The sequence below is a fragment of the Kogia breviceps genome, chromosome 5, assembly GCF_026419965.1.
Source record: "Kogia breviceps isolate mKogBre1 chromosome 5, mKogBre1 haplotype 1, whole genome shotgun sequence".
NCBI classification, from domain to species: Eukaryota; Metazoa; Chordata; class Mammalia; order Artiodactyla; family Physeteridae; genus Kogia; species Kogia breviceps.
Genome location: NC_081314.1, coordinates 62,991,007 through 63,017,087, shown reverse-complemented (window position 1 = coordinate 63,017,087; position 26,081 = coordinate 62,991,007). Strand labels below are relative to the sequence as shown.

The following is a 26,081-nucleotide window of genomic DNA, read 5'->3' as shown; positions in this document are numbered from 1 at the left end:
ATGTTGACTTGTAACCGAGCAAGACCCTATGGGGCCTTCCCGGACAGACCTCTCCCCATATCCTCTGCTTTAGCTCCTCTCTGTACCTAGACAACAGTATTTGATGCACATTTCCTGAGTTGTTTCACAGATGTGAAAACTCCGCACTAAACGGAAGACGTTCACTACTTGATGACCATGAGCATATGGCCCCCAGGCCTACTGGAGCCTGAGGACTGATAACGTTGACCCCTGTGACTCCACCCTGTTGCCTCACCATCAGCCAATCAGAGAACTGTGCACGGGCTGATCACATACCCTGCGACACACCTCCCTCACCTGGCTTTTAAAAATGCTTTGCCTGGAGCTCGGTTGTTTTTGAGCACGAGCCACCCATTCCCTTGCATTGCCCTGCGATAAACCCTTCTCTGCTCCAAACTCCGACCTCTCAGTTTGTTTGGTCTCACTGTGCGTCGGGCAAAAAAACGTGCGCTAACAGACTTGCAACAGGGAAGCTTTCAAAGTACCCGGAAGAACTGGACAAAACTGCCTAAACCACTTTGGCCAACGGAATCCCTCTAACGAGCCAGAATTAAACTGTCTGAAACTAGCATCCTCACTTCCCTCTCCCAACAAAACCCGTCCTTTTCTGAACTTAGGAACATGTTCACAACCTTTCTAATACGAAGAATTTTTTAACATCAAAATTTTACCACCTCCACCCAACATAATAAGGGATTGAACTTGATTTTATTCTTTGAGAAAGCACTGTCAGAAAAATTATATGCAAACCTGGAAAGTAGAAGGGGTAGGGAGAATGCCCTTTTGTATCATGTGGAGGAAAGGCCACCCAAGGATGGTCTAGGGTAGGAACTGGCATACAATGCCCCATAGGCCAAATCCAGCTCACAGCCTGTTTTTGTGCTGCCAAGAAGAAAGGGGGAAAGAAGGGGGACAAAAATATGAGATGTCAAGTGTATGGCCCATGAAGCCTGAAACGTTTACTATCTGGACCTTCAGAGAAAAAATGTGCTGGCCCCTGGTCTAGGGGAATGAACTTAGTTCATCTCACTACTTACTACTGATTAAAGAAAGCTTCCAAACTTCATGAAGTTACTTGTTAAGTTGTAGATTTTTGTCTGGGAAAGTAGACATATCTCAGAGAGATTGTGAGTTTGGTTCCAGACCACCACAATGAAGCAAATATCGAAATAAAGTGAGTCCCGTGAATTTTTTTGGTTTCCAGTGCATATAAATAAAAGCTATGTTTACACTATACTGTAGCCTCTTAGGTATGCAATAGCATTATGTCTAAAAAAGCAATGTACATATCTTAATTTAAAAATATTTTAGGGCTTCCCTGGTGGCGCAGTTGTTGAGAGTCCGCCTGCCGATGCAGGGGACACGGGTTCGTGCCCCGGTCCGGGAAGATCCCACATGCCGCGGAGCGACTAGGCCCGTGAGCCATGGCCGCTGAGCCTGCGCATCCGGAGCCTGTGCTCCGCAGGGAGAACACAACAGTGAGAGGCCCGTGTACCAAAAAAAAAAAAAATTTTAAGGCTAAAAAATGCTAACCATCATCTGGGCCTTCAGCAGGTTATAATCTTTTAGCTGGTGGAGGGTCTGAAATATTGCGAGAATGACCAAAATGTGACACAGAGATACTAAGTGAGCAAATGCTGTTGGAAACATGGCACCAACAGTCTTGCTTGATGCATCGTTGCGGTAAGCCTTCACTTTGTAAAAAAACACAATGTCTCTGAAGCACAACAAAGCAAAGAACAATAAAACGAGGTCCACCTGTGTGGATGTTGCCTCCCATTTCAGTTCTACAAGGATCAAGCCAATAGCCACCGCAGGTGCCCCCTCCAAAGTTTTCTTGGAACACTGATCTGTTTTTGGTAACAGACTGTAAAGTTTCTTTATCTGTTAAGTAATCTGTTGTAACTTTCTGTATTTGCCTTAAAAAATCTTTGTCACTTTGGTTCAATGAATATTGTTTCACAGTGACCTATGATCCTATTTGACCAAGTGTTTTAAAACCATTTGCTATCTTTGACAAAATTTCCCAAGTCAAATTCTAAATGAAATTCTTTTGACCTCTAGCTAACTTTGGGATGCTTCCAAGGGCCCTTGAAACAACCCAAAGAGAGGTATTAAACTTATTAGACTTATTTGGTATGTTAAATTACATGGGAAGGGGGCTTCCCTGGTGGCGCAGTGGTTGTGAGTCTGCCTGCTGATGCGGGGGACGCGGATTCATGCCCCGGTCCCGGAAGACCCCACATGCCGCGGAGCGGCTGGGCCCGTGAGCCATGGCTGCTGGGCCTGTGCGTCCGGAGCCTGTGCTCCGCAACGGGAGAGGCCGCAACAGTGAGAGGCCCGCGTACACCGCCCCCCCCCCAAAAAAAAAAATACATGGGAAAAATTGTCAAATAAGTGGTGATAAACCTTCTTAGGTTATATTATATGGGTAAATGTCATTAATATAGATATTCCAAAAATTATATGGAATTCCTAAAAATCTGGTATATCCTGGTATGTTACCAGTCATAATTCTGGTTATTATCTTAAAATGTTGTATGTCCTAGAAATAACCAAGTTTCTTACCAATTGCATTATAATATGTTTCACCATGCCATTTTAAGTCTTTTGTTATTGTTCTACCGAGTCCAAGCTTGTTCTGCTCACTGCACGACAGGCCAGTCGGAGACACGGTGCTGAGGGAAGGAATACACTTATTCAGAAAGCCGGCAGACCGAGAAGATGGCAGACTAAAGTCTCAAAATAACCATCTCATCAGGGTTTGGATGCCAGTTTCTTTTACAGCACAGAGAGGGGGAGGAGATGAGGAAGTAAAGTAAAAAGGCCATAAGTTTTGCAAATATCACCTGGAATGGCCAGCCTCCGGGAGGGTATGTGTTCATTTCTTCTTTCCTGTAGCCATCCACAGGTGGAGAGGGTCCGATGTTTGCCTGAACAAAGGCACTTTGGTTTAACATTCAGGCAGAGGGGCAAGGTTCCCCAAGGCAAGCCATTATGTATATAGACAGTATCCTTTTAGTGAACAAAAGCATCGGAAAGCAAAGGTTAAAGTAAAAGAAACAGATCCAAGGTGTAGTCAGATTTGGCCCTTCCCTGTTAGAATTCCCCACTGTCAACATCCATTCCACAATCTTGTAGAAAAACGGGTGACAAAGTCAGATGGATCTTCCTGGGAGTGTTCGCCACCAGTGCCAGTGTTCCAAACATTGTGTCTTTTGTTCCTCTCTGGAAAGTGTCTCCTTTACTCCTGTAGTCTTAAAAAAATATTCACAACCTAAAAGTTGAGAGTTATGATCTATTCAGTGGGAATTTTGAGGGCTTCAATCCCAGAAGGCAGCATCTCAAGTTAAGGAATTTAGCCCTTTTCTATGTATGGGAAAATGCACTGAAATCACCCCCTTGATAAGCACCTCGGCTATCTGGGGCCTGTATCCTGTATTTTCATACCCCGAGTTTCCTCAGGGCTCACGGCTCATATTGGAGGGCTGCCATCACTAATGACTGATTTGGCAGAAAATATTCCATTTCTCAGATCCTCTCCTCTTGGTCAGGATTTTGACCAATATTGGGAGACGTTTCATGATCAAATTTGTCCCACGGCACTGGGAGGCTCATCCCAGATCAGGCAAAAATTCTTGATATGCCACTCCAGGTGCTAGTTTTCGGATCAGGCCCTATTGATAATTAAAGATTCTCTGGATCCTCTATCTAATTATGATCCAGGAGATATTTTCCCTTGTTGCTTCTTCCCATACCTAGAATCACACTATTACAATTATTTTATGTTATAAATGTGACCCATTTCCTCGTTTAGCCATGGAAGTTTTGTTGGAGGCCTGGTTACGCACTGGGTACTTTAAGAGTACAACAATCTTATAAAATAGACAGGATATAAGTAATGCAGCTAGTAACACTGACAAAGACAGGGTGTAGCAGGGAGACACAAAGCACAAACAATTGGCTTACAAAGGTATAATTTACCAAATTACTGCAAGTCATAATTAGTTTAAGGGGAAGGGAAAACACAGATTTAAACCATTTTTCAGATAGAAACCATAAAAATTATAACCATATTCACCAGTTTACTCAGTCTTATGTAACTAAATCCTTCTTGTTAACAGCTTTATGAAGCCATCAGGTTTCCTATTAGAATTCTTCAATTTCTTACCCAGTTCACCACTATGGTCTGAAAGTCAGAAACGTGTATTTATCCAAAGCTCCTTTCTATAAATCTTCTTGAACAGGAAGCATTGCAAAGGCGTCAGAGTGAAACCATAACTGTCTATAATGAGGAAAGACTTAAGAAGGCACGTTTAAATCTGATTACAATGCAATTGACAAAGTAACTTGGTTACTGCTGTGACATGGAACACTTTCAGATAATAACTAGAATTATGACTGATAACATTTTACCAGGACATACCAAATTTTAGGAACTCCATATAATCTCTAGAATACCTGTATCATTTGCCATACAATATAACCCAAGAAGATTTATTACTTATTTGACAACACTTCTCATGTAATTCAACATACCAAGTGAACCTAATTAGTTAATATCTCTCTTTGGGATGTTTCAGGGGCCCTCTGAAGCATCCCAAAGTTAGCTAGAGGTCAAAGGAGCTTCATAATTTGATTTGGGAAGTTTCCTCAAAAAAAATGTCAAAAGGGTTTAAAACAGTCAGATAGGATCACAAGGTCACTGTGAAACAACAGTTATTCACTTAACCTAAGTAACAATAAAGATTTCAAAGGCAAATATAGAACAGATCACTTCAAAAGCAGAGAAACTTAAAATCTGTTAGCAAAGGCAGTTCAAAATCTTAAGAAACCTTGTCTTCTTAACAAAGAGAAAAGCCACGTTCAAGTTTTGCAACAGCTTACTTTTAAAATTTATTTACTCAAACTTATTTTAAACTTAGTCAATACTGGCCATGAACAAAACTCTTTTCTTGGGGTCCACTTTCCATAAACCTTCCATCACTTAACTCATTTTAGCACAATTCTAACTTTCAAGTTGTCTAATATCTGGAGAGATTAATTTTTTTTTTTTTTTTGCGGTACGCGGGCCTCTCACTGTTGTGGCCTCTCCCATTGCGGAGCACAGGTTCCAGACGCGCAGGCTCAGCGGCCATGGCTCACGGGCCCAGCTGCTCTGCGGCATGTGGGATCTTCCCGGAACGGGGCACGAACCCGTGTGCCCTGAATCAGCAGGCGGGCTCTCAACCACTGCGACAGCAGGGAAGCCCGGAGAGATTAATTTTTGATAGACATTCCTAAAAGATAATTATTTTTAAAAGTTCACCTAAAGGTCTTATCTCATTTGCATTTTCTTTCCTTAAAAGTTTCTTCACATCAAGTTACTTTCCTTGCTGACAAATGTGCAAGATATAACAAGATTTTATTTAGCTTATATTAAACCTAGGCACAATAAAAGTATTATACCTGATGACTCTAATGACATGTCTGTATTAATTAGATCAACAAACAAACATTAATACTGAATGTCTCAGTTCACGTGAACCTGAAACTCATTTAGCTTAATTTTTCTTGTATTTAGAATTGTTTGGTTTGTAAGCGCTTACTTTTCTTTAAGCCAATTAAATAGAGCTCATCCACAAGTCAACCTCAGCAATGTTATCCGAAGACAAAGACACATACAAGAACACAAGCACACAGAGACATCATAGTTCTCATTTCAAATTTCAGCCCTGAGTCAGGTACAGCAATGTAAAACCCATCAGTTTACAAAGAGGTTGGATTAAAATTAGGTTTCTGGCAGACGGAACAAATCAAGCTCACTTGTCTAGATGGCTGAATTTTTATAGAAAAGACACTTAGGTTTTTTATTTAGCCTTGACAAGTCAATTTCTAAATTACTTTACCCTCTTTTCAAAGTTTGCATTTTAAAAAGATGGCAGAGATGAGGGTTCCTGAGAAGACCGGATAGGACATTTGCATCTCAAAGATACAGGCAAGTTTTTCCTAGGATGACTTTGTTTCCCCTTTATTTAATATTTACAAGCCTCTTAAGATAAATAGGGAAGGTAGTCAATCAAGTCAATCAACAAGTCAACTTGTTCCCTGTGTCAAAGTTACCTGCAGCACCTGTGGAACTTAGAACCTGACCCCTCAAGTCCAAGGGAGTCCCCCTGGCCTCTTACAGGATGTCAGCGCAGGGGAAAGTGCCCTGCTGCGGAAGCGGCTCCCGGTCCAAATTGGGTGCCCTGTGGAGTCTTAGCTGGTGATACTAAATCAGGATCCTGTGCTCCAAAGGTTAACAAAGAAACTTCTATTTGATACCCACAGGTAGGGGAAACAGGAGGCAGTGAATATCATGGCGGCATGGGGGGTGGGAAGTTGCAACAACTGCCGGTGCAGCCTGCTCTTTTGCGAAACACTTCTAACTGCGAGATCGTGTAATAATTGAGTGAGCCATTCAGGGGCCATCGCTCTTCTGATCCTACATATTGGGTCCACATCCTATTACAATGGTACATCATGTCTTTCTTAGTCAGAGGCTCACGGCTTTTTTTAGCCCATTTATCTAATATACGCCCCAAAGGGCTCTCCTTCGGGATGGAGGGAGTATTTCCCATTTTTTATAAGTTTGATAACACCAAAACACAAAAGAGGCAAACAAATTCCAACACAAAAGGCCCAAACAAATTCTAGCATCGATGCACACAAAACCAAGACCAAAACCAACGGTTCCCGAATCAGGTAGACTTACCCTACAAAACCAACAAATTAGTTCCCAAATCGGGTAGACTTACCCTACAAAACCAACGAACTAGTTCCCTACTGAACCGGTCCCAAATCAGGTAGACTCTGATGACAAGTCCCCCCTCCAACAGGGCACCCCAATCAAACAAACTGGCTTATCCCGTAAAGGAAAAGCCCAAACTGAGAGGGGAATATGGTCCAGGTGTGCACGCCGGAGCAACTTACCCTACAAACTCGAGTTCCCCAACTCGCGACACAAAAGGATACACAAAACCAAACAAGAGGGCTTCCCTGGTGGCACAGTCGTTGAGAATCTGCCTGCTAATGAAGAGGACATGGGTTCAAGCCCTGGTTTGGGAAGATCCCACATGCTGTGGAGCAACTAGGCCCGTGAGCCACAACTACTGAGCCTGCGCGTCTGGAGCCTGTGCTCCGCAACAAGAGAGGCCGCGATAACGAGAAGCACGTGCACCGCGATGAAGAATGGCCCCCGCTTCCACAGCTAGAGAAAGCCCTCGCACAGAAACGAAGACACAACACAGCAAAAATAAATTAATTAATTAATAAACTCCTACCCCCAACATTTTCTTAAAAAAAAAAACAAACAAGATCAAGACCACAACCAACGAACCGGTTACCAAATTGGGGAGACTTACCAATCTCTACAAAATCGAGTACGTGGACTCGCAGAAGTTGGTCGGCTCCTTGCTTCAACTGCCAAGCGGTGGGGTAGCTGGTGCCGCTTCAGGGAATTTTGAAGGGAAGACCCTCAGGACAAATGGTCCTGGTAGCAGCCAGGGCCTTGCCCCACTGTTCCCTGACCGGGGCCAGCTGGCCACGAGCAGCAAGGCTCCTTGCTGGCCAAGCCAAACTTGTTACCGAGTCCAAGCTTGCTCTGCTCGCCGCACAAAAGGCCAATAAATTGGAGACAAGGTGCTGAGGCAGGAAATACGGCTTTATTCGGAAAGCCGGCAGACCGAGATGGCTGAAGTCTCAATATTTTAAATATTTTGACCAAAATCTCAAAATAACCATCTTATCGGGGTTTGAATGCCAGTTTGGATGCACAGAGAGGGGGAGGAGATGAGGAAGTAAAGTAAAAAGGCCATAAGTTTTGCAAATATCACCTGGAATGGCCAGCCTCGGGGAGGGGATGTGTTCATTTCTTCTTTCTTGTAGCCATCCACAGGTGGAGAGGGTCCGGATGTTTCCCCGAACAAAGGCACTTTGGTTTAACATTCAGGCAGAGGAGCAGGGTTCCCCGAGGCAGGCCATTATGTACAGACAGTGTCCTTTTAGTGAACAAAAGCATCGGAAAGCAAAGGTTAAAGTAAAAGAAATAGATCCAACATGTAGTCAGATTTGGCTCTTCCCTGTTATAACTGTTTTACTCTGATGCTTTTACAAAATGAAGATCTTCAAGAAGATCCATAAAAAGGACTTTTTGACAGATTAAATCTAAGTTTCTGATGACTTTTAGATCATACTACTAAACTGGGTAAGAAATTACAAAACGAATAGAAAACCTGATGGCTTCATCTAGATCAACAGGAATTAATCACATGGAACTGAATGATAAATATAATTTATAATTTTATGCCTTTTTGTCTGAAATATTAGTGGCTTTTAATCTTTGTTTTCCAGAAAAACTTTCCTCTTATGCTATGATATACAACATGTTGATAAAGTTTACCTTTGTAAACAAAGATGAAACATTATCTTTTTTTCTCTACCTGATCCCCCCAGGACTTGGCTTCTCCAGCTGGCTCCACTCTGGACTTGATGGCTTACTGCAATCCAGATTACAACTAGTTATACTAATCATTGTTTTAATTTGTTCTCTTTGTTGTTTCAAACTGTTTATGTTTTGTATCTCTCTGCTGTACTATGACATTATTAATGTTACTAGCTATATTACAGATATTCTTTTTTTTAATTTTTTAAATTTTTTAATTTTTATTTATTTATTTATTTATTTATTTATTTATTTTTTTTGTGGTATGCGGGCCTCTCGATGCTGTGGCCTCTCCCGTTGCAGAGCACAGGCTCCAGACGCGCAGGCTCAGCGGCCATGGCTCACGGGCCCAGCTGCTCCGCGGCATGTGGGATCTTCCCGGACCGGGGCACGAACCCGTGTCCCCTGCATTGGCAGGCGGACTCTCAACCACTGCGCCACCAGGGAAGCCCCCGGATATTCTATTTCATAAAATTGTTGTCTCGGGACTTCCCTGGTGGCGCAGTGGTTGAGAATCCGCCTGCCAGTGCACGGGACACGGGTTCGAGCCCTGGTCCGGGAAGATCCCACATGCCGCAGTGCAACTAAGACTGTGCACCACAACTACTGAGCCTGCACTCTAAAGCCCATGAGCCACAACTACTGAGCCCGAGTGCCACAACTGCTGAAGCCCGCGTGCCTAGAGCCCGTGCTCTGCAACAAAAGAAGCCACCCAATGAGAAGCCCACGAACCACGACGAAGAGTAGCCCCCGCTCGCTGCAACTAGAGAAAAGCCTGTGTGCAGCAATAAAGACCCAATGCAGCCAAAAATAAAACATAAATTTTTTTAAATTAAAAAAAAAAAACATTGTTGTCTCTTGCATTACCTGACGTGTAAACAGGCCTCTGGCAAAATTAATGGTGGCTAAACATCTTGAGGCAACTGATCACATATATAACTCTATACAGAATAACTGTACTAGTACAACTCTAGATATGGAAAGAACCGATAAGGGAAAACATTTCCTGGATCGTAATAAACTAGTAAGACAGATGATCCAGAGAATTTTAGGTTATCAGCAGGGCCAGATCCAAAAATAGCATGTTGAATGGCCTATCAACAAACTCCTCGTCTGACCTAGGCATGAGATTTCCTAATACCGTGGGACAAATTGGTCACCAAATGCCCTCCAAACCTTGGTCGAATTTATGACCAAGAGGGGGTGCTGTGGAAGAGAACGCTGTCTGCCATTCCACCTCTACACAGATCAAGCCTATATCAGCCACTGCAGCTACCCCACCACGGTGCACAATGAGGGGAAATCAGGATGGAGAAAAACAGCAAGCTTTCTGTGCTCTGGATACTAGCCTTACATAGACAGTTAAGATGCATATTTAAGGAATAATTTCAGTGAGCCCAGAGTCTTGCATCTTCCCCTACATAGGAAAGTACTAAAATCATTAACTTGAGATGTCTTTCTTTTTGATTAGCAGTAATCTTTTAATGTTCGACTACATGTTTCTCTTCCAGCAAAAAAACTCCTATATATCCTGGCTCCTTCTCTACCTCTTCAGAGCAGTTCCTCAGAGCTACAGTCCTCAGTAAGGTCCCCGCAGAAAACGTCACTTGAAACTTTCAGGCTGTGCATCTTTCTTCTGTCAACACCTGTAACCTCAAGGAGTTACGATCCTGATAGACACTAGGTTTTATATCTAACTCAGCCATCAAATTATCTTTAGATATCTTTTAAATAGCTTTTCAGATGCTTATGAACCAGTAATAACAACTAACTGGTTCCCTAATTAATGAGTCAAAGAAAATTTGTAGTATGTGTTCAGTTTTTATGTACATGAGTCACCCTTTACCTTTTTGAAAACTATAGTTCAACCACACATCATGACTGAAAGCAAACTCTAGATTCAGGAGTGCAGTTAAATTAATTTATATCTTATAAACCATTATAGCATCTACATCCACTTGAAAAGCAGTGGTTATCATAAGGCCATGACATGTTATTTAGTCAGTCTACAGAGTGCTCAGAATACAGAAACACCAAAGACTACTCGAAACCACCACCAAGACCTCAGGGCTCTGCAGCCTTCTGGTGAGACACCAAAACTGAGTTTTCCAACTGAATCTTCCTAACTTGAATAATGTGTTTCATAACCCACCCCTAACAACAGAAGGGAAAATGTCATCCCCAACTGACCAGCATTTGACTCACAAACACCCAAACAGTCTCCACCCCCAACAGCTTGATTTCCCTCATTCCTGCTCTGAGAAAAGACCCGTGTGTGTGGTGGGGATTGGGGGTGGATTTGGAGCTTTTAGAAAACTATTCAATTACCAAAAAGAGAACAAGGAGGATTGGGGTAAATCAGTAACAGCTTAAGGCAGCTGATAACGTGCACAGAATCTTAAAGGTTCTACAAATTGCCTCCCCTGCCCCAGCCAGCTCGAAATTACCAATCCACCTAGACTTCTCATTTGTGTACTGCCTAAAACAACAAATATCAAACACTTCCCCCTAAGCTTAATGGTTCTCAGTCATCTATACTTCAGTGTAAATTAGTTTACTACAGAGTCACTTCTTCTTAACTTCCAAGAGCACCACTGAAAAGCACAGGTGCTGACATGGGGGATAAGAATGAGAGCCCTAGGACTTCCCTGGTGGCGCAGTGGTTAAGAATCCACCTGCCAACGAAGGGGACATGGGTTCGAGCCCTGGTCCAGGAAGATCCCACATGCCGCAGAGCAACTAAGCCCGTGCACCACGACTACTGAGCCTGCACTCTAGAATCTGCGAGCCACAACTACTGAAGCCCACGTGCCTAGAGCCCATGCTCCACAGCAAGAGAAGCCACCGCGATGAGAAGCCCATACACCACAACAAAGAGTAGCCCCCGCTCACCACAACTAAAGAAAGCCCACAGGCAGCAAAGAAGACCCAACACAGCCATAAATAAATAAATAAATAATCTTTTTAAAAAAGAATGAGAGCCCAGATATATTAAGTAAGTGTGTACTGCTTTCAAACAGACCACTGGGGCTTGGCTTCCCTGGGCACTGCACCTCTGCTCTCCAGATCTTATTCTGGCTGCATTCCTCAGGGAGCCCCACCACTATGTAAATGAAATGTCTTTCTGCTCCCCTTCCTGGAAAATCCTCAGCTGCAGCAGTTGTCTGCACCATGACAGCAATGTGGCTGAAGGGGCCAGAGAAGGTTCTGAGTAATCAGACTAATCACATTTTAATTACGTTGGCAATCAGTGAGTTCTTTTAAAAAAAAAAAAAAAATTAAACGCTCATTAAGTGCAACACAGAAACAGAAATGATTTTGCAAATGGCAGAAGCCCAGATAGGTCAGACTGATGACTTGATTTCCCACTTCTTAAAAATTTGAAAAACTCAACAGAAAGTGCAGCTCTTAAAACAGGTAGGACATGACAATAAACAGAGCCTTCTGAAAAGCAGGCTCCTGCCTCCATTCCAATTTAGATAACTTGAAATAGGATGACTCAATAGGGGGCAAAGGAGAAAATGCAGTCCTCAAAATCAGCCAGACCTGAATTACAAGGTGGTCCTACCATAAGCAAGTCAGTAACCTTGTCAGCTACCACTTTCTCATCCAAATACCTTGCTGTAAGCAGCCAGGGAAAAGCGGTAGAGGAAATGCCTGGCATTTAGTAGACATTCAATAAAGGACAGCTACTATTTCCCCAAGTGTTAATAGCACAAATTCTTTTAATCAAGGTAGATAACATTTAAATGAAAGAGTTTCATGTAGTAACATTACTTCCTCATTCAAAAAGATGGCAATAGTAATTTTTAATTACATATTCCCTAAAGGAAGAATTTGATACAAGTGCTTCTTTAATCCCAGTCACTGATTTTTCAATTCAAACACCTACCTTGTCATTATTTTCAGCGTTAACCTGCTGGAGTGATGTCCCAGCGGCCATGATCCTCCATCTTAAAGTAAGAGTAACCTAATCTTGCTGTTTAAAATGGTGGTTCTCAAATTTAAGCTGAATTAGAACCACCTTGAGGGCCTGTTAAACCACACCTCGCTAAGCCCGCCCCTGGAGGGCCTAATTCAGTAGGTCTGGGTGAGGTCCAAGAATATGCATCTCCAGCAAGTTCTCAGGTGACGCTGATTCTGCTGGTCTAGGCCCACACTCAAATCAGTGCTTTGAAGAGACCAACCCTTCCCTTCTCGGCTCAGACATAACAACAGGGGAGGGTACATGACAGACTCTCACATTCCCAGAGCATCTGATGAGAACTCTGGGACATGCCTCTTTCTGCTGTAAAGATACAGTAGTAGGAGGCACTGGCAGCCATCTTGTGGCCATGAGGGAGAGCCTGTCTGAGACTGGAACCAACCCCAGAGGCAAGAGATATACTCACAGAAAAGGGCTTGAGTCCTGGAGTCAAGGGCATGCCCAGAGTCAAGTCTTCCTGGGACTTTCCAGCCTTTATATTACAAGACAACCCTTTTTTGCTTAGACAAGTTTGGCTCAGCAATCCTGCTAATTACAAAAGAACCCTGAAAACCCTGTTGTTGGTTTTACTTGGTTTGTCTGTTTTGGCTCTCCATTTTGCTCCTAAATAGAAATCACCTAAACCTTTAAATTGCCCTCATTACCCCCAAGTCAAATGTCCAAGCCAATTCACCAACCAAAATAAAGGTAAAAAACAATGTTTGGGAAATGCAAACAACTCACCTACACAGAATATACATCTCCCAGAGTGGAACCTATGAATTTGATGTAATTCTAATCAAACCCCTGGAGAATGGCCAATTACAAGACCAGGAACTTTCCAAAATTCATCAGGAACAATTGAGAAAATATAATGGGGAAAAATGTTATCCATAAGTAACACAGAAAATGTAATTCTGAGAACTAAACTAAAAAGGCAGAAGACGTTTATAAAGAAAACCGTATAGCTCTGCATGGGTGGGAGAAGGGGGATATGAAGCAAAGGAAAAGAGTAACATGTTTCTGGCCAGAAAAACTCAATATTGTAAAGCTATGAGGTATTCCCAAACTAATTTACAGTATTTGAAACTCTCATACAAATTAATTTTAAAAAATCTAAAAACCTCAATAAAAATGGGAAAATGGGCAAAGGAAATGAGGAAGCGATCAACACAAGAAAAACAACTAGGCAATAAAGATATAAAACACATGAAGAGTGCTCCGCCAACAGCACTGCTGGGAAGGACAGGAAACGAGCACAGGGCTGTGTTTTGGGCGAGGCGGGGGGTGGGGAGGTTGGTGATGGGATCATCCGTATTCACATCTCAAAAATATGCAGTTCTGACCCCAAAACTTCACTTCCAGAAACTTACCCTAAAGAAATAATAAGGGAGAGCTCAAGAATGTTCATTACAGCATTATTTTTAATAGAGAAAAAAGGAAGGGACGGGGTGGAGGAGGGAAGAAATGAAAGAAACTGAAAAGCTGAACCAATGTTTGTTACCTGGATAGAGATCGAAAGAGGCATTTGTTGTACTTCTGTGAACTGCATTCATCCTTTAAGAAATGTGTTATTTAAAAATCACTGCCATCACCTTCCGAATGTGCAAATAACCCAATTATTTAAAACTCTTTCTGAAATCATCTTTTATTTAAACAACCACTAGCCTAAGATTAGGTATATATATATTATGGTACAATGAAATATTAATATATGTTCAATGACCTAGATTTACATAATGTACACCCACAGTTACGGAAAGATCAGGCTATAAAACAGCACATATAGTGTAAAGTAGATACGCCACAAGGATATCTTGTACAGAACAGGGAAATACAGTCATTATTTTGTAATAACTATAAGTGGAGTGTCAGCTATAAAAATATTGAATCACAATGTTGTACACCTGAAACTAATATAATATTGTAAATCAACTATACTTTGGGCTTCCCTGGTGGCGTGGTGGTTGAGAATCCGCCTGCCGATGCAGGGGACACGGGTTCGTGCCCCGGTCTGGGAAGATCCTACATGACGCGGAGCGGCTGGGCCCGTGAGCCATGGCCGCTGAGCCTGCGCGTCCGGAGCCTGTGCTCCGCAACGGGAGAGGCCACAACAGTGAGAGGCCCGCGTACCACAAAAAAAAAAAAAAAAAAAAAACTATACTTCAAATTTTTTTAAATAGCATGTATAGAATAGAATGCTATATTCTTATAAATATACATTTTTATATATTTGCAAAGAAAGGTCTAAAGAATATACAAAAAACATTTAACAGTGACTGGGTTATGACTGGGTAGCAGGATTGTAATTTTCGTTTTCCTCTTTTCTATATCTGTATTTTCTCCATTTGCTAAAATTATTATACATCCTTTTAATTATAAGAAAAAGAAACAACATAAATGTTAATTTTTGTAAAAGGAAAAAAAGTGACATGAGTTCAGGTGCTAATGCAGCAAAGTACAAGAAATCATCTTTTCCCTTTCCTGTGAAAGGGAATAGAATAGAATAGAATGCAACAGTACACTGCTAATTCCTCCAAATGGTACTTAGTGGAAGTAATTAAAAAAACTATCCCTGTGACCACTACCACCTGGCATTCATTTAATTCTTCATTCAATCATTCACTTGCTGATCACCTCCCATGGGGCAGACACACTGCTGGAAAGGTGACTTTAAAAACGTCTGTTCTTCTATAAAATACAATGCAGAATGCATTTGGTGAGTTAGGGTGGTTTATGCTTTTTTCATAATTAAATTTTTCACCTCCTACTGCCCTTAAATTCTGCATATCCCATACGTGATTTCTCATAGTGCATCACTCTCTCCTTCCCCACCCTCACCCATAAGTGCCGAAATTTGGGAGCGATGAGGAGTAAAGCCATAGTTTGGCCCAGAGTGCCTTTAAATTCAAGCGTGCTCAAAAACATCATCATGACATCCTATTCAAGGATGCAACTCAAAAACCAGGAATATATGCGGGTCACTCTGAGTTCAGTAAGACCGAGGAGAGGATGTGGCTGTTCTGTATAATTAATGACCATCTCTGAGAGAATGGCTGGTCCCTCCAAGCTCTATCGGAAGACAGGAAACCCTAATGATCAGATTCTCCTTCCCTCTGCAGCCAAATACCTTGGCAGCTTTACAGTGGCCCCATCTTGTGGTTTATTCTTTCTGCAAGAACTCACTTTCCCTAAAGAAGAGTCCATTACTGAAAATCAAGGAAGGAGTGAACCGATGGACATGTAACACATAATAAATCCTGCTCATGAATTATTGAATAATACTTGTCCATAACAGCTTTTAATGTTTCAAGCAAGCCAATGATTTCCGAAAAGTAATACAAGACCCTTTAGATGAATGTGGAAGTCGGGAGAACTACAGCTCATCCTTTTCTAGTCTAGTTGGATTAAAACAACTTCAGTGAAGAAATTCCTATTTTATATAAAAGAAGAAGAAAGTTTCCCTCCCCCTCTCTGTCTCTAGAGCTATATCAATACATATGTGTTAGGTCTGGTAAGACCATTAATGAGTAGAGCTACAGCCATACGATTATAGAAGCAAATGCTGTTATGGTAAATTTAATTAAATCCAATTATTATTTACTTGGTACTTTCTAGGCACTGGACACCACAAGCTTTATAAAAGTAAAATAGCTTCTGTCCTCCATGAGCTCCCAGTCAGCTGGGAGACACAGGTATTTACCCAACTAATTTTATCTCAAGATGAATCTGATACCTCTAATAACAGAAGAACAAACACTACGTTACAGTGGCTACAGGCACAGTCTCTGCAGGTAGGTTGCTTGGGTTGGAATTCTGGTTCTACTTCTCACCAGCACAGTGACCTTGTCAAGTTCCTTTGCCTTCTCTGCCTCAGTTTCTTCATCTGTGGCATGGAGATAATAACGGTACCTACCTCATAGGGTTACTGTGAAGATGAAACGTGACACAAGTGGAAGTATTGTTAATATTGGTATAATTACTACCAGCATGTGAGGTAAGGAGGGACCAATTGTGACAAGAACCTGGGAAAGTGGTCCAGAGAAATGGAATCTGTGGCCAAGTTCTGCATAACGATGAGGATTTTAGGGTGCCGTGATGGGAAAGAAGGGGCAATTCGCAGCTAAGGATTAGCCTGAACGAAGGCCTGGAAGTAGGGAGAAGACGGTGAGGACAGATGAGCAGGCTGGCAGTGTGGTACCATAGCAGGCACGTGAGCTGTAGGTCTGGGGCTGCAGAGGAGATAACACTGAGAGCCAAGCAGGCTGGGACCTGACCGCAGGAGCTGATGGCCGCCAGGCTCCGACCCTGTAGGCAAGCACAGCCCAAGAAGAAGGGTATCACAGTGCTGAAGAACATGGATTCTGACTTTGAATCTTCGCTCCACCTCTGAAGAGCTATGTGACCTTGGGCAAGGTTACCTAATCTTTCTATGCCTCTGTTTTCTCACTTGTAAAATGGGTGTGGTGAGGATTAAATGAGTGCTTAGGTAAAGTGTTCAGAGCCCTACTCGCGCAGAGTGACATATGTAAGTTTTTGCTGATGGAAGGCTCCCCATGGGCCTATGGCACCTCTTCCTGCCATCCTGACAGCCCTTCAGAAAATGATCAGGAGGAGGTATGAGCAACGAGAGGGTCAAGGTTATAAGACTGCTTTTCAACTCTTCAAAAATATCACCACAAAAATAAATGCTCTCTTTTGGACAAAAACGTTCACGGTCCACAATGAAATTTCACCTCAGATGATAGACAAAGTCAGAGCTGGCTCGAAACTGAGGCACACACACTACCAGGTGACATGACTGAGTCTGCCCAAGACTTCCTCAGATCACCCTGGCCTATGCGAAGTGGCCAAGCACACCATTGATGAGAAGCTGGGATCTGTGCTAACTTTTAAATGATGGCAAAGGTTTTAATATTCGGGAGTGGGAGGGAAGGGCACGAACCGAATGTACAATCACGACTGCTCAGACAATCCCTAAGTCAAGAACTTACTTCCAGATCCATCCTTGACTCTAGGTCCTTCAGGCTTGGCTTCAGAAATAATGTTCGCATTGGCATTATTCTCCATCTCGATCACAAAGTCACTGTCCTCCTCAAACTCAGGGTGGCTAAAGATCCAATCCAGTGCTCTTTCCAGGTTACTATTCTAATAAAACAAAACATTTTTACAATGTATGCAGTCCCGGGGCCTCATTATATCCTGACCATTTGAACCAGGATGTCAAGCAGATAGGACAGGAGGCTTGAATTCGTTAGTCCTAAGTGCCTCTGAGTAAGAAGCTCTGACCCTGCACATGAAACACACTTTCCGTGGACATTCTGCAAGTCTCCCAACCAAAGTCTGTAACTGGATTTGCTGGAGAACATCTCACAGCAGCAGGTCAGCACTGCAAAGCCCAAATCAGTCTTAGCTCAGCATTTCTGTGGGCTGATGCTGATAATGATGGGAGGCAAAATGCCAAAGAGAAGGCATCTGTTTCATTGCAGCCTTTTCCAAAGCCACACTAACTGCACACGCTATCTTCTCTACCAACTGTATTTTGTGCAGATAACCATGCAGGGTAGAGAGAAGCCAACGTGAGTACTGTGTCAGAGCTCCTCTCCTAAATGTTGGCAAAGTGGTTGCATTGCAGTAGAGACAAGACTGATGCCTTGATTAATGATGACAACACTGGTTAGTTAAGTTACATTGTTTTAAACTGAACTCCATGTAATTCAAATCAATGGATCATAAAAACATTTCTGTCTTCTCCCTTTGTGGTATCACTTGGTGAGTTAAAGAATTTGTTTAGGTGTAGTTAGAATCTCCAATTAAACAGTCAAGCAAGTAAAATAATGGAGGCATAAGCAAGTACCCCGCATACAACAAACTCTGGTTGAGACATTTCAAGCATTTTAAAGGGAAACAGATTTTTCCAGTCACACTGCCCGGAGCCAGGAGAGAGCCGTTGTGACCTCAGCAAGGGACCTCAGCAGGCAACCAGTCAGGATAAGCAAGAAGGAATTAGGAGTAGATATCCACTCAAAAATGGATTATGGTGTGAAAAAAAAAAAAAAAAGAGTACTTTCCCTCAATACTAAACAGATACCTTCACTGCAAAAGGAAAGGTTCTGTCTACCCTCCCGTTTCCTGGTCCCTTCTTTCCTGATAATATCAGGACTTCACAAATACCTGAAAAACCTTCTTTCTCTGTAGAGAGAAACAAAAGCAGAGAATTCCAAGGAGACTTCTCTATAAGGACTTTTGAGAGACATTGCTCCAAGGTCTTGGTATCAGAAAAGCACAATTTCTCCTTAAGAACTGCCTTATTGAACACAGAATCTCAAGCATCCCTCTTTGCTCTAAGAACACAAGCAAGCTCCAAGTCAAGTCTCTGACCTCATGCTAATAAACATTAAGATGATACAGAGTTTCTTTCAGTTGGGTCAACTTGTCCCCAGTGTATTATCTCGCTCCTTCTTAAAATATCTCCTTATTCTTAAAATCTCTGTATGATTCCCTCAATCATTTATTTTAGCTTTATATATACTACACACAAATAAATCTTTGTGGGGCATGGTGGGGTATAGCATGAGACAGACATGATTCAAAATGATCAAAGGACATTGGAAAGTTTCAGTTGCCACTGACAAAACACAAACTACGTCCAACAAGAAGAAGGTGTTCACAGTCTCCCAGGCTTACCGTTGCTCGTAGCGCCTGAAGAGCCTGATTTCGATGGAATCCCATGGAGGTAATGAGAGCTACAGTTTCCTCCGGAGGTTGGTTATCCAATCCAGCAGAGGCTCCAGCAGAAGTTGCTCCTCCATAACCTGGCATGGTCAGCGGCTCGGCAAAATCTGGGGAAAATAATCACACTCAGTCCCTTTTCTTTTTTGGGTCTTGAAATAAACAACATTTTAGAGCGAAGAAGAAAAAATACCTAAAGTTAAAATAAACAAGACAGTCTGGTACTGTCATAAGGATAAACATATAGATCAACAGACCAATCAAATAGAATTGAGAGTTCAGATATAAACCCACATACCTATGGTCAACTGATTTTCAACAAGGCTACCAAGACCATTCAAAGGGGAAAGGACAGTCTTTTCAACAAATAGTACTGGGACAACTACATATCCACATGCAAAAAACTAAGGTTGGACCCCTACCTTACACCATATGTAAAAATTAACTCCAAATGGTTCATTGGCCTAAATGTCAGAGCTAAAACTACAGAATTCTTAGAAGAAAGCATATGAGAAAATCTCTGTGACCTTGGGTTAGGCAATGGTTTCTTAGGTACACCAAAAGCACAAGTGACAAAAGAAAAAGACAAATTGGACTTCATCAAAATTAAAAACTTTTGTGCTTCAAAGGACACCATCAAGAAAGTGAAAAGACAACCCACACAATGGGAGAAAATATTTGCAAATCATATATCTGATAAGGTACCTGTATCCAGAGCTCTTAGAATTCAACAATACAAATAACCTCATTAAAAATGGGCAAAGGATTTGAAGAGACATTTCCTCAAAGATACATAAATGGCCAATAAGCATATGAAAAGACATTCATCATTAGCCATTAGGGAAATGCAAATCAAAACGACAATGAGATACCACTTATAATCCAATGGATTGGGTATAATAAAAACAATAACAACGGGGGTTGGTGAGGATGTGGAGAAACTGGAACCCTCATACATTGCTGATGGGAATGTTGTACAGCCACTGTTGAAAACAATTGGGTGGTTCCTAAGAAAGTCAAATGTGGAATTACTATATGACACAGCAATTCCACTCAAAAGAAATGAAAAAATGTCCACATAAAAATTTGTACACAAAATGTTTATAGCAGCATTATTCATAATAGCTAAAAAGTGGAAACAACCCAAATGTCTACCAACTGATGAAAGGATAAATAAAATATAGTACGTCCATACAACAAATTATTCAGCCATAAAAAGGAATGAAGTACCAATACCTTGAAAGCATTATGCTAAGTGATAGAAGCCCAAAACAAAAGATCTCATATTATATGATTACATTTATATGAAACATCCAAAATAGGCAAATCCACAGAGCCGGAAAGTAGACTAGTGATTGTCGGGGGCTGGAGAGAGCAGGGGAAATGTGAAAGTGACTGCTATTGTGTACAGAATTTCTTTTTGGAAATTACCTATTGATGGTGGCACAATTCTGCGAATCTACTAAAAAAAAAACCACTGAAATGTACACTTTAAATGAGGAAATTATATGGTATGCGAATTACAGCTTAATAAAGTGGATAAAAGTAAAAGCTAACTAAACAGCCCCTATTTCTTCATGCACATTTTTCTATCTCAAGTCCTCCTCATCTCTTAGCTAGAAGTTTATCCCATATCTTTCCAATGGTCTTTTTGCTACTGAATTATACAATTTAAAAGGGTGAATTAATCTCAACAAAGCTACTATTTAAAAAAGGAGGAAAGATAAAGATTGTGACTTTGCTACATGGGCAAAATAACCATCCCCCAACCTCATGTAGCAGATTATGAGCTGAAAGGTCATTTTCTGGGACACATCCAGAGGACACAGTAGGACCAAGGCTTAACATCATTGAGGATCACATCAGACTCCAAAGCCATCCCATTTTCTGACCACCTACCTGGCTCTTCCATGTGAACAATGATCCAGTTGAAGGCCACTTCGGCTCCCATATTTCCAGTAAAATACACAGCCTTCCGACAAGCTTCCAGAGGGAAACCCATCTCGGCCAGCTGCATCACCGATGACTCATCGATGTCTGATGCTACAGAGCACACAGGATATTCTGGTGTAAAAAAGTCAACCCTATTTCTTCTTGTCTTAGCTTCTCTTCGCCCCTTATCCACATGCTACCCAAAGAACGGGCTATTTTGTTTAATATGTACATGGTGGTTTAACTGTGTTTTGTTTTAAGCCATCCAAATATTAAGCTATTTGAGTTGAGTTTTTATCTTTGACCTAAATAGGAACCATGGTAATTACCTGAACAATCCAAGCACTGAAAAACAACTCTCTAATTCCCTATGGGGAGATCTAGTGTATTCCCAGAACCATTTCAGTCTCTTACATCACTCTCAAAACCACTACAGCAGCCTCTCCTATGGAATGCTGAAATTTGAAGAGAAAAGCATTATCTACAGGCCGAAAAGCCTATTCCTTAAATCTCACAGGTCTTTAGATATATTAGCAATCAAAGGATGTAACCAGCTCTGAGAAATGGAGAGCCCAATGTTATGACAGAAGGAAAGAATGTGCTTGTTAATTGTATACATTTAAGAGATTAAAAAAAAGATTGCTTTACAAACCTAACTTCGGCTTGGACACAGATTTTGTTTTCTTTTCACAATAATGTATAGATATTGGTAGAGAGGTATGTGTTTATCGATACACAGACATAAATATAGATTTGTATGTGTATGCACACATACACATGCTTATATGCATATGTATACTTGTACCTGGGTGTGTATGTATGTCCATGTGTGTGTACACATACACACTTACAAAGTGCTCTCAAATTATACCAAAAGTGGGGAAGGAACAGGAGCACAAAACATACCCCTTATGTTTTCCATGTCCTGAGGTCTGTAATCTACTGAAAATTGCCAAAGACAGCAATCAGTAGAAGAATTGAATAACAGAGACATCTGTTCTACAAAAATTGTACTGAAAATGTATTTACCAAAGTTCTCTCTCAAGAGGATATACAAAACATCCTATCAAGATAAAATTTTAAGAAAGCAATGATGTAGGACAACAGTGATTTCCCCAACTGTGTTCTAGAGAATCCTAGTGTTCTAAGAGAGATGTAATTACTGAACCACAAAACAAGGGACTTCATGGTCAGATAAGTTTTTTAAACCTGCATTCTCAATTCTCTCTAGAAATTCACAGTGTGCATTAATGTAGTGAAAATTCTGAAGTCCTATAATAAAGACTCCTGCAGTAGGTTGGGATTAACACATACACACTACTATATATAAAACAGATAACCAACAAGGACCTACTGTATAGCACAGGGAACTATACTCAATATTTTACCGTAGCCTATAAAAGAATCTAAAAAAAGAATATATATATATAGGTATAACTGAATCACTGTGCTATACACCTGAAACTAACACATTGTAAATCAACTATACTTCAGTCAAATAAAATATTAAAAATATTTTAAAATTTTAGTAACAACAACAACAGAAAAGACTCCTGCAGTAAAGAAACTATGAAACTCTTTCTACAGAATACTTTTCAACACCTTGTAAAAGACCCTGTTCCCTAGAATGCAGTTAAAGTAATGCAGCTTAATAAATGTATGCATGTATATAATAGCATATTAAATTGAAAATGTATAATTCCATTTTGGGGAAAATACAGTGAGCCAGGTACAGGCAAAGAACAGTAGAAGGACAGATGCCAAATGTTAATAGTGGTTATAGATGAAACCAGAGATGACTGTTTTCACCAATCCATAATTTCTACATATCTTTTCATTTTGGAATAAGAAAATAATCAGTTATTCCTTTTAAATATCTGAGAAAGATAGGATGTAAATGTAAATTAACCCAAGACAATACTGCTTTCTCCTGCTGAACATAGGTTATTGCTAAGACAGCAGGCTTAGATCAGGAGGAAAATGGAAAATGGCTGAATGCTCACAGTCAGACAGGCTCTGACACAGTTCCAACCACCCATCACCTCCCCTGGGGCAAGATCCTGGGGGCCGGCTCTCTGCAGGGTCAGGGGCATCGAAACCCCTCACATTCCAGAAAAGGTCGAGTGACATGAAAAGCATGCTTGATGCCTAGCCCTGGCTCTGGTCCTAGCTCTTGGGTCTCTGAACTTTCCTAGGTCTCAGTTTTATCCTCTATAAAAGGTCACCGACTCTGCCCTTCTTACCGTGACATTCAAACAAGAATTTGGGCTTTGTATTAATAGAACAGTTAAATACAGTTGAAAGAATTTATGGAGTAATAAACTTAACATAACTCACGGTAACCATTCAAAAATATTGTTATCATTACAATCAGATTATTTACAGAGGCAATGGTTCGCCCATGACCCTCGCTGACCCTAACAGCCTTTCCCATCAATCAGCAAATCAAAATTGCCCCAGGAAAGGAAATAGGGAGGTCTAAGCCATGTGATCAATCACGTAAAGCGTTTGCAAAGTAAAACACTTCAAATTCTAAATTAACAACACTGTCTCCAGAAAGGCTTTGCAGACAAAAAGATTCAGAGTATTTTGTGTTACACACTCCTCCTTCCTGCTAATTAATATCTAAATATTCACTATAAATAGTTTATTTTTTTCATGTTCTTTAGAAAATCAAGAGTATCAACTCTCATAGGATTAAAGAACTACACGACTACAAAATTGACAAACAATCTGATGGAACGAACACCCTTAAGAGTATTAATTAATACTACCATGTCCTGTCAGTGGTGTACCTTCATTATGTGTCCAGAAGGAGGAGTGGAAAAAGTGACAGGCCACTGTGCCATCACTGTGGAAGGAGGCCTACTCGTGGCCAAAGAGGGAAGAAATGGCATCATTATCTCCTGTTCACACACGAGGAAACTGAGGCTCAGAGAAGTTAAGTTAATGATTCTAGATCACACAGTCACAAATGGCAGAGCCGAGATTCCAGCTCAGGGCTGCTTCGCTCTCACACTAATGTTCACTCTCCTGAACCACAGGGCCACCTAATCACCATGTCACTGGTTTAAGATTTGCCACTACCTCAACTTGCAGACCAAGGACTGTGCCCGCCTGGAAAAGCTGCACATACACAGGTACGGTACAATGCCCCTTTACTGAATCCCACAGATAAATGAGTTAGACCGGTAACAACGGTAGGACACTGAGAAAAACCGTAAAAGATACATACGGTCTATCAACTGGTTCATCAGGCGATCTGGAAATTAAAGGAGAGGGAGGGAAGTGAGACCAAACCATGGCCAAGTGTTCTGAGAAAGAAAAAGAGTTTAATCCGGAGCACTCGCTCACCACCCCCCCCCTTGAGATCCCACACTGCTGTCTGCCCCTCCGTCCCCCCGTCAGACCACCCCAGCCTGCAGGACATAAAGTCATTCCAGGAAGGAGGGAGAATACCAGGTTTCAGGCATTTAGAGCAGATACACAGGACGCTCTGCTTATCATCTTATTGAACTAAATAATTTCTCTCCCTGTACTTCTAAGAACTCTGTATAATTACAAACCAAGGACTCTGTTACTGAACGTGACAGAAAGCAGGAGCAATGCTAATAAACCATCTTGTATTTCTCTGACACTCAAGACTGATCTCTTCTTTCTAGAACCTCTTTAATGAACCATCTGTACCCCATATAACCCAGGCTGCCCCACCTACAGGCCCCTTCCCTGCTCTCTGTCCTCTGTAATTTAGCATTTAGAGAATAATGTAACACAGGTGCCGATTTTGAATCCTAGCTTGCTCCTCCTGGATTCACCTTACCCCGACATGGCCACCAATAATATACACTGCTCAGCTGATGGAAATCCTGTGGTGGCAGGGCCCCGAGCCACCTGGCACTATTAGCTAATGTACCTAATTAACTCATTACGAAGCTGAACAGTAAACAGGTGGGCAAACAAAGCCAGAATGAAAGTGATTTCACCAGAATAACTGAGCTAATAATGAAACCAAGATTTCTCCACGATGCTTTTGGGCTCACGAAGGCAATCATTTTTTGCATGTCCTTTTCCCTTTAAAAGTTAAGTATTTTGAACAAGGACTACTTTAAGGTTCAGAGAGTAAGAGAAACTCAAACCACTCCCTTGCTATGAAGCAGTGACAAAGATGGGGAGGTGAGACATGGGCAAGATTTTCAAAACCAACACACATGGTTGAATTTCCCTTTTCGGTTCTCTAAACGTATTCCAAGAAGGACACAGCTCCCCCAGACGAAGAGCCCACTGAAAACACACCCCTTCTCTTCCCCACAGGCCCATTAGGGGAAAGAGGGAGGCAGGGAGGGAGGCGAAGTCTGAGGCAACATAACCTAAAAACTTTCTGGAAATTTGCTGCCCTCTGCTGCCAGTGATTTCCACGAGCCCATTTCGACCACTCACGATGGGTCTCAGTGCCTCTTCCCGTGACTACTGTAAGCTTACAGTTGCAGCCAGGCTTCACTTCTGTGTGTCCACAGTGGGTTGCAACACAGGAAGGCGCCAAGGGACAACGGAATGGTGGAAGAAAAGGGACTGTTCCAGAAGAGGAGGAAGTAGGGGTCGAGGAGGTCCTCCTGGCAGAAGATGGTACCTTTTGAGTCATCAGGAATAACTACGGGGGGGCTGATGTCCGGAAGTTCCTCCTCTCCTGGCTGTAACCCCCTGGCTCGGAGATGGTTGATATCAAGTAGGTCTGGCATATCAATAGAAACATCTGCAAAATGAGAGAGATTATATTCACTGGGCTCTCCAAATACCCACAATCACCTCCTACATCCAACACCATTAACTCTATGCACAAGTGTCTAGGCAGAGCCAAGGGATGCTTTACAGTTCCCTGGAGTAAATCACGGGACCAGAAGACTCACTGAGACTGACAAGATTTTAATGCAGAGTCAGGGGAAACACAGAGGCAGGGTTTCACACTGAACA

General features: G+C 41.8%; 1 protein-coding gene across 4 annotated transcripts in view; it reads right to left on the bottom strand.

Moving 5' to 3' along the window:
• The window catches only part of USP13 (ubiquitin specific peptidase 13), a 122,265-nt gene that overhangs the window by 10,703 nt on the left and 85,481 nt on the right, over positions 1–26,081 (bottom strand). For 3 of the 4 annotated variants that reach the window (XM_059064577.2, XM_067034060.1, XM_067034062.1), the window contains 5 exons: positions 25,741–25,863; positions 24,349–24,375; positions 21,081–21,224; positions 19,137–19,291; positions 17,444–17,597 (listed from right to left, as the gene is read on the bottom strand). In XM_059064577.2, coding sequence (XP_058920560.1) covers positions 17,444–17,597; positions 19,137–19,291; positions 21,081–21,224; positions 24,349–24,375; positions 25,741–25,863 — 603 coding nt within the window. Of the gene's footprint in view, positions 1–7,691; positions 8,043–17,443; positions 17,598–19,136; positions 19,292–21,080; positions 21,225–24,348; positions 24,376–25,740; positions 25,864–26,081 lie in introns of those variants that run through there. The other variant, XM_067034061.1, reaches the window with a different exon arrangement.